Source organism: Pituophis catenifer, unplaced genomic scaffold (genome assembly GCF_029215685.1).
Source record: "Pituophis catenifer annectens isolate HBS135680 unplaced genomic scaffold, rPitCat1.0.hap2 SCAF_1, whole genome shotgun sequence".
NCBI classification, from domain to species: domain Eukaryota; kingdom Metazoa; phylum Chordata; class Lepidosauria; order Squamata; family Colubridae; genus Pituophis; species Pituophis catenifer.
In genome coordinates, this window is record NW_027256881.1 from 330,674,482 (window position 1) to 330,687,334 (window position 12,853).

The 12,853-nt window shown below is 41.9% G+C and overlaps 1 protein-coding gene across 5 annotated transcripts in view; it reads right to left on the reverse strand.

The window, feature by feature from the left end:
* Positions 1-281: 281 nt before the first annotated feature.
* EPS15L1 (epidermal growth factor receptor pathway substrate 15 like 1) overlaps positions 282-12,853 on the reverse strand; it is a 50,470-nt gene continuing 37,898 nt past the window's right edge. For 2 of the 5 annotated variants that reach the window (XM_070943264.1, XM_070943255.1), the window contains 2 exons: positions 10,618-10,823; positions 282-936 (listed from right to left, as the gene is read on the reverse strand). In XM_070943264.1, the coding sequence (XP_070799365.1) occupies positions 790-936; positions 10,618-10,823 (353 nt within the window). In that variant the 3' untranslated portion in view covers positions 282-789. Of the gene's footprint in view, positions 937-10,608; positions 10,824-12,853 lie in introns of those variants that run through there. The other 3 variants (XM_070943291.1, XM_070943281.1, XM_070943272.1) reach the window with 3 other exon arrangements.

Here is a 12,853-nt window from a genome sequence, read left to right on the forward strand (position 1 = left end):
CAGAAGGTAACGGACTCTCCGCAACAGGTTTAATCAAAGGAGTCACTTAATTTTGGCCTTCTCTCCTTACTAGAATCTCAGGAGAGAACTCAGCTGGGGCCTTTTTTTCTCTCTGACAAGTTGGCTTTCTATAAATGGGGTGGGCTTTTTCACGGAGAAGCATCCTATCGTCTGAGCTTGCAACCTGTGGTTTGGTGAATGTCTATCCTCTAAATTTATAAATATCTAGGGAGAGAGTGTTATTTTCTTAAGACAAAGCACAAAATGCACAAGAAAGGAACTCTGATGACGAGTTGTATTTCAGGCCACTGACCAACAGAAGAAAATTAAAAGAGACTTAACTACAGAAGAAAAACAATCAATCTCTTTATGAAGATCACACTTCTCCTTGAAACCAGAGGTGAGTGGCAGCTTCGGTGACTGCGCTGCCACTCCGCAAAAAATGAAGTTTCGAGTGGCAGCTCCGTTAATGCTACTGTTTTTCTGCAGCGCAGCAAAATCTGGCAGTCAGTGGGATGGGGCTGCTGCAAGTTCTCTTACAAGCGACATTTTCAGCCTAGAAAGTCTAACTTAATTTAAAAAAACAAAACAAAACAAAACAAAACAAAAAGACTGCTGTGAAGCCAAGCCCATCAAATGCAGTTTGCTCCTCAACAGTCAGCCCCACAGGTAGCTGGAAGTCATGAAATAAAAACGGGGGGGAGGAAAAAAAAAGGAAAATGGCCCAAGGACATCAGGGATCTAGAACAGGTACCAGGAAATAGGTCTGCTTCATGGCCACCCTTGCTTTTAAGAAGTCGGCATGTCGGCCTTACTGAGTGCAATGGCCAACTCCAGGTCTTCCTGCTCTTGTCTTCGCAATCGCGCCAGCCTTTCCTGCTCTGCCTTCTCACTCTCCCGTTTGGCCCACGCCAACTGCTGCTCCTCATTGCCAAGCTAAAAAAAGTAACAAAAACGAGACTCGGTTAACAAGATAAGAGAGAAGAAAAAGCCCAGGGTGGTAGCAACAGCAGCAGCAGCAGCAGCAGCAACAGCAGCATTTGGGGACAGATTCACCTCCCACAACCCTCCATACCTGACTTGTATCAGTAGGAACTAGGGATGGGAAGAGGCCAAGAGTGGTCAAGGAACCTTTCTCTTGGGTAGTTCTACTCAAATTTCTCCACCCATCATTTCTTCAAGGCATCAATTAACAATCCCCCCACATTCCCAGGACCTGCTTTCAGTTTAATCTTGCCTCTACCACTGTTTCTTCCGATCACCAAAACAAATGCTTGATATGGATGATCTAAGTGATTGAATACTCTCTTTCTGGCCCGTTTTTGTATCATTGGTCCAATTCACCCTCTAACCAATCAAACCAAAATGCTCTCTAGCCTGGGCTTTTAAAATCTTTTTGACTGATCCTTCTTGCCTGTCAATTTTTCATTTTTCTTTATGGCCCCAAACTCTTCTACATATCTTGCTTGATACTAGAATTCCATATCACCTCTGAAGCTTACTGTTTTTTTAATGTCGAAATTATGTTAAGATCCTGCACTATAATTACCTAAAATAACTATTTTGCATTAAGTAACTTTGAATTATAGTAGACTTAACAAACAATTTATAAAATTACAAAACCCAACGTTTGTATCTTGTAACAGAGAACCCCAAGAAGTGCCCATGTATCTAGGATCAGGCCAAAGATTGCTCTTAGCATTTGGGGCAGGATGGCTCATGGCTTGGATGGCAATGTTGTGCATATGTTTGGTGTTTTAGCCAGTTTGGTGTATGGTTAAGGTGCTGACCTAGAAACAGAAGACTGTGAGTTCTAGTCCCACTTTAGCCATGAAAGCCAGCTAGGTGACTTTGGGCCAATTATTAGGAAATTGTGAGTTCTAGTCTCACCTTTGGCATGACTAGCAAGTGGCTAGGTGACTTGAGGCCAGTCACTCTCTCTCAGCCCATCTCACAGGGTTGTTGTTACGGAGAAAATAGGAGGAAGGGAGGAGTTACTTATAAAGTAATAAAAGGTAGGGTAAAAATCTAATACATACATAATAAATAAATGTGGCTTGTGTTACAGTTACAGATTATAGATGATTCCTATTGCAAAATGTTAGTGGATTCTCAGCAATCATAACCAGAGAGGCTAAGACCCTTAAAGACCCTTCAGGTTTTCATCACTGCTGTATAAGAAGGGTCCCAAAGGGTCTCTTTCAGGTTCAAAGTCATACCTGATATGGGCTACAACCATGAACATTGTCGCTGTCTTCATTTTCCATTACAGGCTGGTATTATTGGAAGAAGAAAAGGAAAACGCACGCAACGCAATTAGAAAAAGGACACCTGACATAAAAGCTGAGATTTAAAAGGCTCCTCTAGGCTTGGGTTTAAATCTGCTCTCTGAAGAGATGCTCTATTTGGCATGGAGAAGCCCTCAAAGTCAAGTCCTGATGCTTTTCATTAAAAAAAAAGAAAAAAAAAGAATTGGAGAGCATGGGATGAGAAAGATTTTGCAGCCTGAGATCAAAATTCTGCCGGAAAGGCAGAACAGGGGATGGATGGATGAACAATCTGGTATAAAAGCGGCAGCATCTGTGAGACAACCAGTGTAGTGCAGGGATTAATTGTTTGATGAGACAAGGCCTGATGAGTTTATATCCACCACTGCCCCCAGAAACTCAGTCGAACCAATAATTTTCTCTCAACTCAACCTATCTCACAAGGTTGCTGTTGTGGGGAAAAAGGGAATGCTATATAAGCCCCCTTTGTCTTCTAGAGGAAAGGCAGACCACTGTATAAATCTAACAAATAAATACAAATAAATGAACGTTGCAATCCTTTGCTAACACACATTGAATCTGAGGCCACCACTAATTACAAGGTGAGTGCTCTCTGAGTTTGGTTGTTTTCTTGCAACCAATCAGCCAAGCCCAGAAAGCACCAAGGACTCGTCATTTCAACCTTGAGTTACAAATATTCTCCTTTATTGGTATTTACAAGGTCTCAGGTCAAATATGACAGAACTAAAATCACGTCTACAGCATCCATCCCATGCATAAAAACAACTGAAGCTCTAAGAAGAAATGTCTCAAAACCTATCAATTTCCCATCTTCTCCAGAGCAACCAGTTTAGCGAAGAAAGAGGAACTGCTCCTCCAATGCCTCTTTATTTCTTGAATTAGATATCAGGCACTGATTAGATATCAGCTGCTGAACAGTAAGATGACAGCATAAGGTTTTTAAAGTGACCCCCTGAAATAAAACTACACTCTCCCAAGTACTGAGGATGAAACTATTTTTAATTGTCCAGTTGGAGAAAGCATGGAAATAGGAAGTAGGATCCAATCTGGGTTGGCCATCAGGACCAGAGGTTTTGTCTTCTGAGCTTTTGGACTTGTGCTGGAGCCCATCTTCAGGGAACTTCTCTTCAACCAGAGAGAAGTTCCCTGCAAATGAGCTCCAGCAGGAGTCCGAAAGCTCAGAAGAGAAAATCTCTAGTCCTGGTGACCAATCCTGGTCCAGGTGATCAAATCAGGGACACATATATTTGCCTTCATTGGTATAGAAAATAAGGTCCAAGAAAGCCAAAGGCATTTGTTGAAGATGTTTGGTGAAGTCACCAGAATTAGATATTTCTATACTTATTTGTTGGTCTTCAAAGCAAGATGGGGGAGTTATAGGTAATGATGGTCGTGTAATGGAAATCTAGTGAAACAGGATCACTTTTAGATATAGCTTCTAAAGGACAGGATAGTGAAAGCAGTAATGGTAATGTGGGACATTGTACAGTACATCAAGAGAACATAATGTCAAACCGCAGAAGGAAGAGACTCCCTCACAGAATCACAGCAACTAACCATCCTTGGCATCTACATTCATTTAGTAGTACTAAAGAAGATCCTGAAGGAGAAATTTAAATCAAGAAGGAATCTAAAGGAGAAATCATTCCAGCAATTTAATATAACTGAAATCAATGATTCTCAGACTGAATTACTGCAGCAACCTGACATGACTTTCTAAATTCATGTCTTGTCAAAATAAAGAGGTACACATTCTACAACTCTAAAAGATTAAACACAAAGTCATGAAACTTGAATCGTTGGGATGCTAATTTGCATTTAATTCTAAACGGTAGGCAAGATCTAGTGCTGGATATATTCTTGAAACAAATGGAAAGAAGCAAATATAAGTTTAGAGCCATGAGGGTGCAGTGGTTAGAATGCAGTACTGCAGGCTAACTCTGCATTCCCACTGCCAGGAGTTCGATCCTCGCCTGGCTCAAGGTTGACTCAGCCTTCCATTCTCCCAAGGTTAGTAAAATGAGGACCCAGACTGCCCTAGATAGATAGATAGATAGATTTATTTTAAAAGAATGGTTTGGTAAGAATGTGTTTGAAAAGGAAATTCAACAGGCCAAGTCTATCCAAAATAGATGGAACTCTGGATATCATCTAGTCCATGGATATCCAACTTGGCAAGGTTTAAGACTTCAACTCTTCATGTCTGGCTGAGGAATTCTCAGAGCTGAAGTCCACAGGTCTTAAAGTTACCAAGGTTGGACACTTCTCATCTAGTCCAATTTCTGCCCACGATTCCATTACTAAGCAGTCTACTGTTTCTACTTGCTATTAGTCTTGAATAAGGCCACCAGAATGGGACGAGACAACTGGATTAAAATTTGAATTGTATAGAAAAATAATCAGAATACTCATTTACTTGGAATGAGTTTAAAATCTCTAGGATCAAATGAACTGCATCTGAACAAACTGAGGGTCTGCCCAAATCTTTATTTGAGAAATCCTGTTGGTTAATTGTTCTGAGTAATTTATTAGGTGAAGGCTAGATGGCATGACTGTTAAATGGATACACAGCTGGCTCAATAAGAATTCACAAAGGGTGATTCTCCTCCTTAAATTAGAGGGGAGAATCAGGCAAGGTGTCACAAGGTACAGCCCTAGCGCCGCCCCCCCCCCCCGACAATTTAATCATTTGGATGAAGTGTAGGGTATCCTTATTCAAATTTGCAGGTGGATGAACTACATGCTGTATACAAGGAGAAATAAAACTCAAAACTATCTTGATGGGTTAGAAAAACTGAAACAGAATGCAATTCATCAGACAGAAATGCAAAATCATGTACGGTACTTAGGTAACAAAATTCTTATGCAGAGGCACAGAATGGGGAGTACTACTTTGGCAAAATTATCTGTGGGAAAAGGTATTGGAATAATAACTATTCTACTTTATTCCATATAGACCAGACCTCCTCCTTGAATATTTCTAATTCTGAGCATCACATTTGGAAATAAAAATATTCAGATCACTGGATCAAATTCAGAGCAAGGGAGTAAGGACAATGTGTGGGGACTGGAAATTAAGTCCTATTAAAGATTTAGAATCTGAATGTGTTTAGCCCTGGGAAGCAAATACTAAGAGAAGTTATAACAATTACTCTAACTGTACCTGAAAGAAAGCCATAACTTGTTTTCTAATATTACAGAGAGCAGAACCTGGAATAATAGCAGAGAGCTCTGACAAAACGTGATCCACTGGAGAAGGAAATGGCAACCCATTCCAGTATCTTTGCCATGAAACCCCCATGGACCCCCAAAAGGAAAAAAGATATGACGCCGGAAGATGAGCCCCTCAGATCGGAAGGTGTCAATATGCTACTGGAGAAGAGCAGAGGGCTAGTACTAGTAGTGCCAGAAAGAGTGAAGCGATTGGGCCAAAGCTGAAAGGACGCTCAGCTGTGGATGCATCTGGTGGTGAAAGGAAAGCTGTAAAGATCTACAGAGAGCAAGATGGCTGGATGGAGTCACTGAAGCAATAGGCGTGAGCTTAAATGGACTCCAGAGGATGTTAGAGGACAGGAAGGCCTGGAGGAACGTTGTCCATGGGGTCGAGATGGGTCAGACACGACTTCGCAACTAACAACAAGGAAGGAATTTCTAGGCTATGAGGTCTGCTCCTCCTAGTGGTCCTGCTGGATACTGCCCACCCACCAGGGCGGTACTGAATTGAACACAGACCAAAATTGCCCATCCTGGGTGGACAGCTGACAAGTGGTTGGTCGGGGTTTTTTTGTTGCAATCCATGGATGTACAGTCAAATATGTTAAAATGCAGACATGGCCCAGATGCTGCTTTTGATCCTGCACAATGGCATTTGTCAATCCGAAAAACGAACCCTGAACCTGTGGGAATAACTCTAGGAAGATGATAGGAAGGAGTTTCTAGCTAAATGTTTAGAATAAAACACCACAAAACTAAACTTCCTAACAGTACACTGAATTTAACAGTGGAACCAGTTACTCAGTTACTCAGAAGAGGAGATTTCCTTCTTTGGAAGTATTTCAACAGAGGCTGGACAGCTGTCATGCAGCTTTAATTTCCATATCTGCACCATTCAGGATCTGTAGGAGCCGTGATGGCACAGTGTTTAGAATGCAGTACTGCAGGCTAACGCTGCCCACAGCCAGGAGTTTGGCCTTCCATTCCAAAATGAGGACCAGACTGTTGGCGGCAATGTGCTGACTCTGTAAACTGCTTAGGGAGGACAGTAAAGCAATATGAAGCGGTATATAAATCTAAGTGCTATTGCTATTGCTACACTGCCTCTTCCAATTCTATAATTCTATGGTATTACTAAAACATTTAAAGTGGTTAAATAAATAAAAAAGGAATAGTGAGAGGTTACAAAAAAAGCCTTCAAACAAAAGAAAATGGGTATTTTACCTGTCACATAAAGGGATCTGTGGCCACCACAGAAAGCTCAATGAAAATGTCAACCTGATATGCTACATTTTTATATGGTTCAACAACACACAGAATTCTCTGCGTAGTTCTGCTTACTGTACCATCAAGGGAATATGGTAGATTTGGAAAAATGCTCTTCAAAATTTCAAGGAGCTGGGAAAGGAATGAAGTTGCCTTCACTTTTTCTCAGAATTAAAATCTGGGCTCTTTCAATAAAGCTGAATAACAGGAGGTTGAGAATAGCTATTTGATCCTACAGTGCAAATTACCGAACTCATCAGAAAATACAGTAGTGTAGAAGGAATGGCAGAATCTGGACTGGAGTGAAAAGAGAAGTCAGTTTAGAATCCCTACATAGCCACAAGTGAACTAAGTCCAACCCCCTTTAAGTGCCATTGACCCTTATCTAATTCTAACCAGGTGCTGACTGTTATGAGATGGATTTCTGTACATAGGCCATTAGCAATAAATTAACTTAACTGAACTTTCACATGCGGACCTGGTCTTTCAGGCCCCATAATGGTAGCCACCAGGATGAAAAGATTTAAAGATGATTTGTAGAGCCTATGAATCCTGGTAATGAATCCCGTATCAAATAGTGCCTCACCTCAATTGTCCTCAGGACCTGCTTGTGCACTTCTCACTACAATTGCTGGATGAAAGGCCCATAATCTGATTGAACAAGATTTTTCTTATATTTAATATACTGTATGGTAGTCACATTCTTCAAAAATATGTCTGATTCCCCATGTAAATCTATCTAAGCCCAATGCCTAACTCATCTCTTCTATAAATCCATTATGCATTTCATAATGAAGGATTCACTGCTTGTCTGCCTGAAATCAGTTGCCAATTTTCTACCCATAATTTAGTTTTTCCGTGTAGGGAAATGGCCTGACCTCCTGATCAAAGGGGGTATCCTATTACTTGACTACACCAGGAAAAAAAAAAACATGTTTTCTATCTGTTATGCAGCTGTGAAAAAATTTCCTCTATTTCCTCTCTCTCTAGCAAGGCTCAGTTCGGTGCTTGACACCTGAAAAGAGAGGCATGTTGACAGCTCCAAAGGGTGTGGGAGAATCAGGAATGTAATGAAGCCTATCCCATCTAAAATTGCAAGCAATGCAAGCAATGGAAAGTTCAACAAGTCCCAGAGGGCTTTCCCCAGCTTGGAGAAGTGGAAATCATGCCAGTTGCTGGAGTCACAGCTTTTGCAAGGATTCATTTTGCATTCTGCCGGCCATGGATAACACAAGGCGCGACAGAAGCTAGCCTAACCCTCTTCCAGCAGGGTCACCCTTCTGAAGCTGTGGTTGATGGACCTTAGGAGGAAGAGGTGAGGACTCAAACCAAACATCAAGCCAGCGGGAATGCAAAGCTCAGCCCACAAAGACAACATCCTCTATGCTTTCTCGGTGCTTGTATTTCAAAGTAATAGTAGAAGAAAAATCAGAAGCATCCTCCTTGCTGCTACAGATGCATGCATGCTACGCTATGCCCCAAACCGCACATACAAGCTGTAAGTGAAATTCAGTGTTACAATGCAAGTGGGGATTAATTGTAAAAAAAATAAATAAAAAAAATAAAAAAATCCCCACATTGCTGGCCAAGATGGTAGTAGGGATAATCAGATTTTTAGCATAAGAGGTTTAAATCCACAGGCACAACACCCCATTGCCCCATTCATGTACACGCACCCAGCTGGACGCAGGAACTATATAAAGCTTTAGGTTAAATGGAGTTTAACATATTCCAGACCCTTGTGTACCCTTTCCTTGTTCTCTGCAGCGGAGGCTGCAGGCATGCAAGCACACGCAGTGCCGAGAAAGAACCGGCTGCTTCCACTGAAGGAATTACACAAGCTCTTTCTGAGAAGTGAGGAGGGCTTTGGGGGAAGGGGATGATTCTGGCTCATCCCCCCCCTCCATTCAAGGATCCAAGGCTTGTGTGAGCTATCATAATGAAGATGGTAAACCAAATGGCAGATTCAATACCACAACTCTTAGAAAGATTGCATAACCAGAAAGAAAACAGGATTTGTGTTTTTTTTTTAAAAAAAGAGGGGGAGAGGAAAAGCAATTTTCACAGGTGGATTGTACTATAGCTCAATTTCTGCTGAGAAACTAAATGCCCAACAAGAGGTGGAAAGAGTCTTTGAAAAGACAAAATAAAACCAAGATTGTGTTATTTAGGTTTTCCTGTTTATCAGTTGAACTTCAATCATACCAGCATTCAAATAAAATCTAGTACTAGAAACCAGACCTTTAAGTAACCAGATGTTAAACAGACACCCCTTGCTTCTCCATAATGTTCTGCTGCACCATGGAAGTATCCTTAGTTGCTTAGGCTAAACAAGCCTGGACATATCCCTGTGTGACCTTTTCTGGGAGGTGATCAGGAAGGAAAACGCTGTAGCATGCTCCTTGTTCATCCACTTTATGGATCATGCACCTTTCCATGGGTACAATACTCCCCAAATATTCTAAATTTGCTTCCTTCCAACACAGGGCAATTATTTATCATATATTTATGAAGGGAGGAAGCATTCCCTTACTGCTTCTGAGAGCTTTCTAAAGATTGGGTTGTCCTTAGTTCCAAGTAGTCTCTATTTCTCCAGGGTAAAAAAAAAAATATCTAATTTGGGAGCTTTAATATATGGACTACAACTCACAGAATTCTGGGAGTTGAAGTTCACATATCTTAACGTTGCCAACTTTGTGACACTAGTATAGAGCTCGGATTGTGTAACTACAACCATCATCCTGACTTTTAATCTCATCTGGATGCCCCTGCCACCACAGGGGCAACAGCATATATACTCCGCAGCCTGAAACACATATATGACCATTTTGTACATCTGATGGTCCTAATAATGCAGTAAAGTTACTTCTCTGTATCTATCCTCAGTGCCTAACGGCTGAGTTCAATATGTTGATTATAAGTTCCCACTTCCATGCTTCGACATATTTTGTACATTTAATTCTACAACAATGGTATTTATTCTTCTTCTATTATTCTCATTCCTAAACATTACACTGTTGAGACAGATCACTTTACCTCAGTGTCCTCCTCTGAACAAGGAAGTCAATCAGAAGTCTGGTCTTCTCTATTCCCCTCAAAATAGTTGCCTCCAAATTGACCCTTTCTAAATAAGTAGCAATTATAACATTCTTCATTGGCTATGGTACTTGGGCATCCTGGGAGTTGCAGTTTAATCACGTTTGGCGCACACAAGCAGGGGAAAGCTGTTTAAAAACTACCTACGTTCCCACATGGCCTTGTTTGCTATTTATTTCAGGTTTTATAATGTACACGTCTACTAAATGTGTTAAAATAAAGGTCTGGTGTGTCCTTGGAAATTATTGACTGAAACAAAATTCGGGCAACGCTATTAGCCCTCATTTTAATTGGTGGAATAAAGACAGAAAGTGTTTGGTTGTAAATGCTGAAAACATTACAATAATAAGCAGCATTTTTTTCCTGGATTCCAGAAGTTCCTGAAGGAAGCTTCAGGATGTCATCCCCTCTCAAGGCCTCTAAAGAACTCTGGAAATATTTGGAAGAAAAAGCAGTATTCCACCAAACAAGCAAGCAAACAAACAAACCTCTCTAATTAGCAGCATCAAACTCAGACTCTCTTTATTGATATGTCAAGGTGTTGGAATACAGAAATAAATGCAGAACTACATCAGGTGTGTGTGTGTGTGTGAGAGAGAGAGAGAGACAGCATGAAAGATTAAGAGACAAAAAGCTGTGGAAAGGAAAAAGGAGAAGAGGGGGCAGTTGAAACAGAAACGGGAGCCCAGAGGCAACTGCTGTTAGCAGCTTAGAAAAAGCAGCTGTTGATGCAGAGAGAAGGAACTTAACTTACAGAGCTGAAGTCAGCAAACCCCAGGGAAGAGTCTTTAGAAGGTTTACTTGAAGAGGAAGGAGCAAACAGGACTCTTCCACTAAATAGGTCCCCAAACCCCTTTTTACTCTGAAACGGGTCACTGCTGTCAGCCCCGAATGGCTGAAATGGATCAGGGGGCTTGGCAAAATTGGAAGACCCGACTTGGCTTACAGGAGGACTTTTACCTGGAAAAGGTTGAGAGAGAGAGAAAAAAAAGGAGAAGGAAGGAAAGAACAAAAAGGAAGAAAGGGAAAGGTTACTTACCATAGGAAAAAAAATATCTAACTCTTACCCAGGAAGGTAAAACGTCCACCACTGGCACCACAAGTGAGTTCATGAGTGGCTACAATTGAGAGGGGGGTGGAGGGGGCTTTTGCATAGCCAGACCGGGCCCAGATTTAAACGGGGCCTTGCTTTTAATAACTCTCTCCCCTCCCCAATATGTCTGCGTTACTCAAAACCAAAGTCATACTATAGAAAGCCCAAAGTATCTAAAAGTTTCAGCCCAACCGATAGACCTTATTTTATTTTATTTTTTTGGCTGGGACAAATCTTATACCATCTGGTATCTTTCAGGGGCTGCTTAGGAATCCTGGGAGCGGCGAGGGGGACACAAGACTGAGGAAGGCTAGGCCTTACAAAAAAAAGAAAAAACAAAAAACCCAGATGCAGTTCAAAGAAAGCTAGAATAATTTTCTTACGATGATCGATACCACAAGTGGGCTGCTGTCAAGGGTTGGAAAAAAAACACACACACATTGCTGCTGATATTTTAAGTACTCTGTTGTTATCACTGCCTAATGTATTTTCTCTTTCCCCTTCCACCAAGTGAAACAGGTCCTCAGCTGAAAACCACAAGATTTTCAGCAGTTGCCTAAGTGGTGAACACAAACCGCACAGAGGGCTCACTTCAACAAAATGACGATAAACAGCAGTTTTCAATGCAGGGGGAAAAAAAATTCAAACAAGCACCAGCAGCTTCCCCCCCCCACCCCCTGCAGCTCTGAGGAAAGACCCATGGGGGCGATGAGGAGAGCCTTCTTCCCATCTATTTGGGACTAGAAGAGGAATGCACAGGGCCCTTGGCTGAGCCTGCTAATCTGACAGAGTTACTCAGAGCACCTTCCATGACAGTTCAAACCTCCGGCTCAAAGCGGGAGGCACGTGCAGAGTGGCTTTGCGGCAGCTGCCGCAGCAGAGATTCGTTCAACTTCCCTTTTCTATTCCAGCGAAGCTGCCTTCGATTGAGTGAGGCCATTGGGGTAGCCTCCACCCAGCGTTTTCTGCTCTGGCTGACAGTGGCTCTCTAGGACTCCAGTGTGGCACTGTTCCCATGGCCTGCTTCTTGGGAGGTGAACCTTCTACCCACCGTCCACCCACCGTCTTTTGGTAGGTTGTAAAGTTCATGATCTAAGAAAAGCCATGAAACTTCTACATGCACACGGTGGCGTCGGATGTCTGTTTCTCCAAAAGCAGCCATCCCACTACAAACCAGAACACAGCTTCGGAAGCAGCGTGCCAGGAAGCTCTGGTGTTCAGGGAGGGATAGCAATTTGCACCCCGCCTCAAACTCTTGGCAAGCTAGACAAGTGATTCTGGGTACAACTCCCCCCCAATCTCCCAGAAGTCTTAAAATAAGGAAGATCAGGAGGCAGATCTTGGTTAAAAAGACTCTTCTGTTTTCTCCACCCCATCTCCAACAACAACAAAAAAAGCTATTTTTTTTTAATTTGATTTATATGCTTTATATAAATATAAATTTTTGATTTATATTTTATTAATTTGATTTAATATGATTTATTTTCTCAACCCTCCCATGTACTTTTGGGAACTTCAGTCAACATTTGGGTTCACCTGAGAAAGCACCGAACAGGTCCAGTCTACACAAGGAACAGTGTGGGAAAACAGTGCTGAACATCTTCTGCACATGGGAAGGAAGGAGGAGTAACATATTACACTATGCTCTGCCCTTTGCTCAAAGCTGACTCGCCAATGGATGTTTTTCAAGGGAAAGCTACCTAAACCTGAAAGAGAGCTGCACTAGCCCACCCCCACCTCTGGCCCATCTGGAAATAGTTTGAAGTGATAGATCCCTATTCTACCATTTCTCCATGCTCTGTGTGCAGGCCAAGACCACAATCGGATCTGCATAGGAAGCACCTTGGGAAATAGTATCAAGAGCTGCTAAAAGGCTGTTGGGGAGAAAAAAGTCATT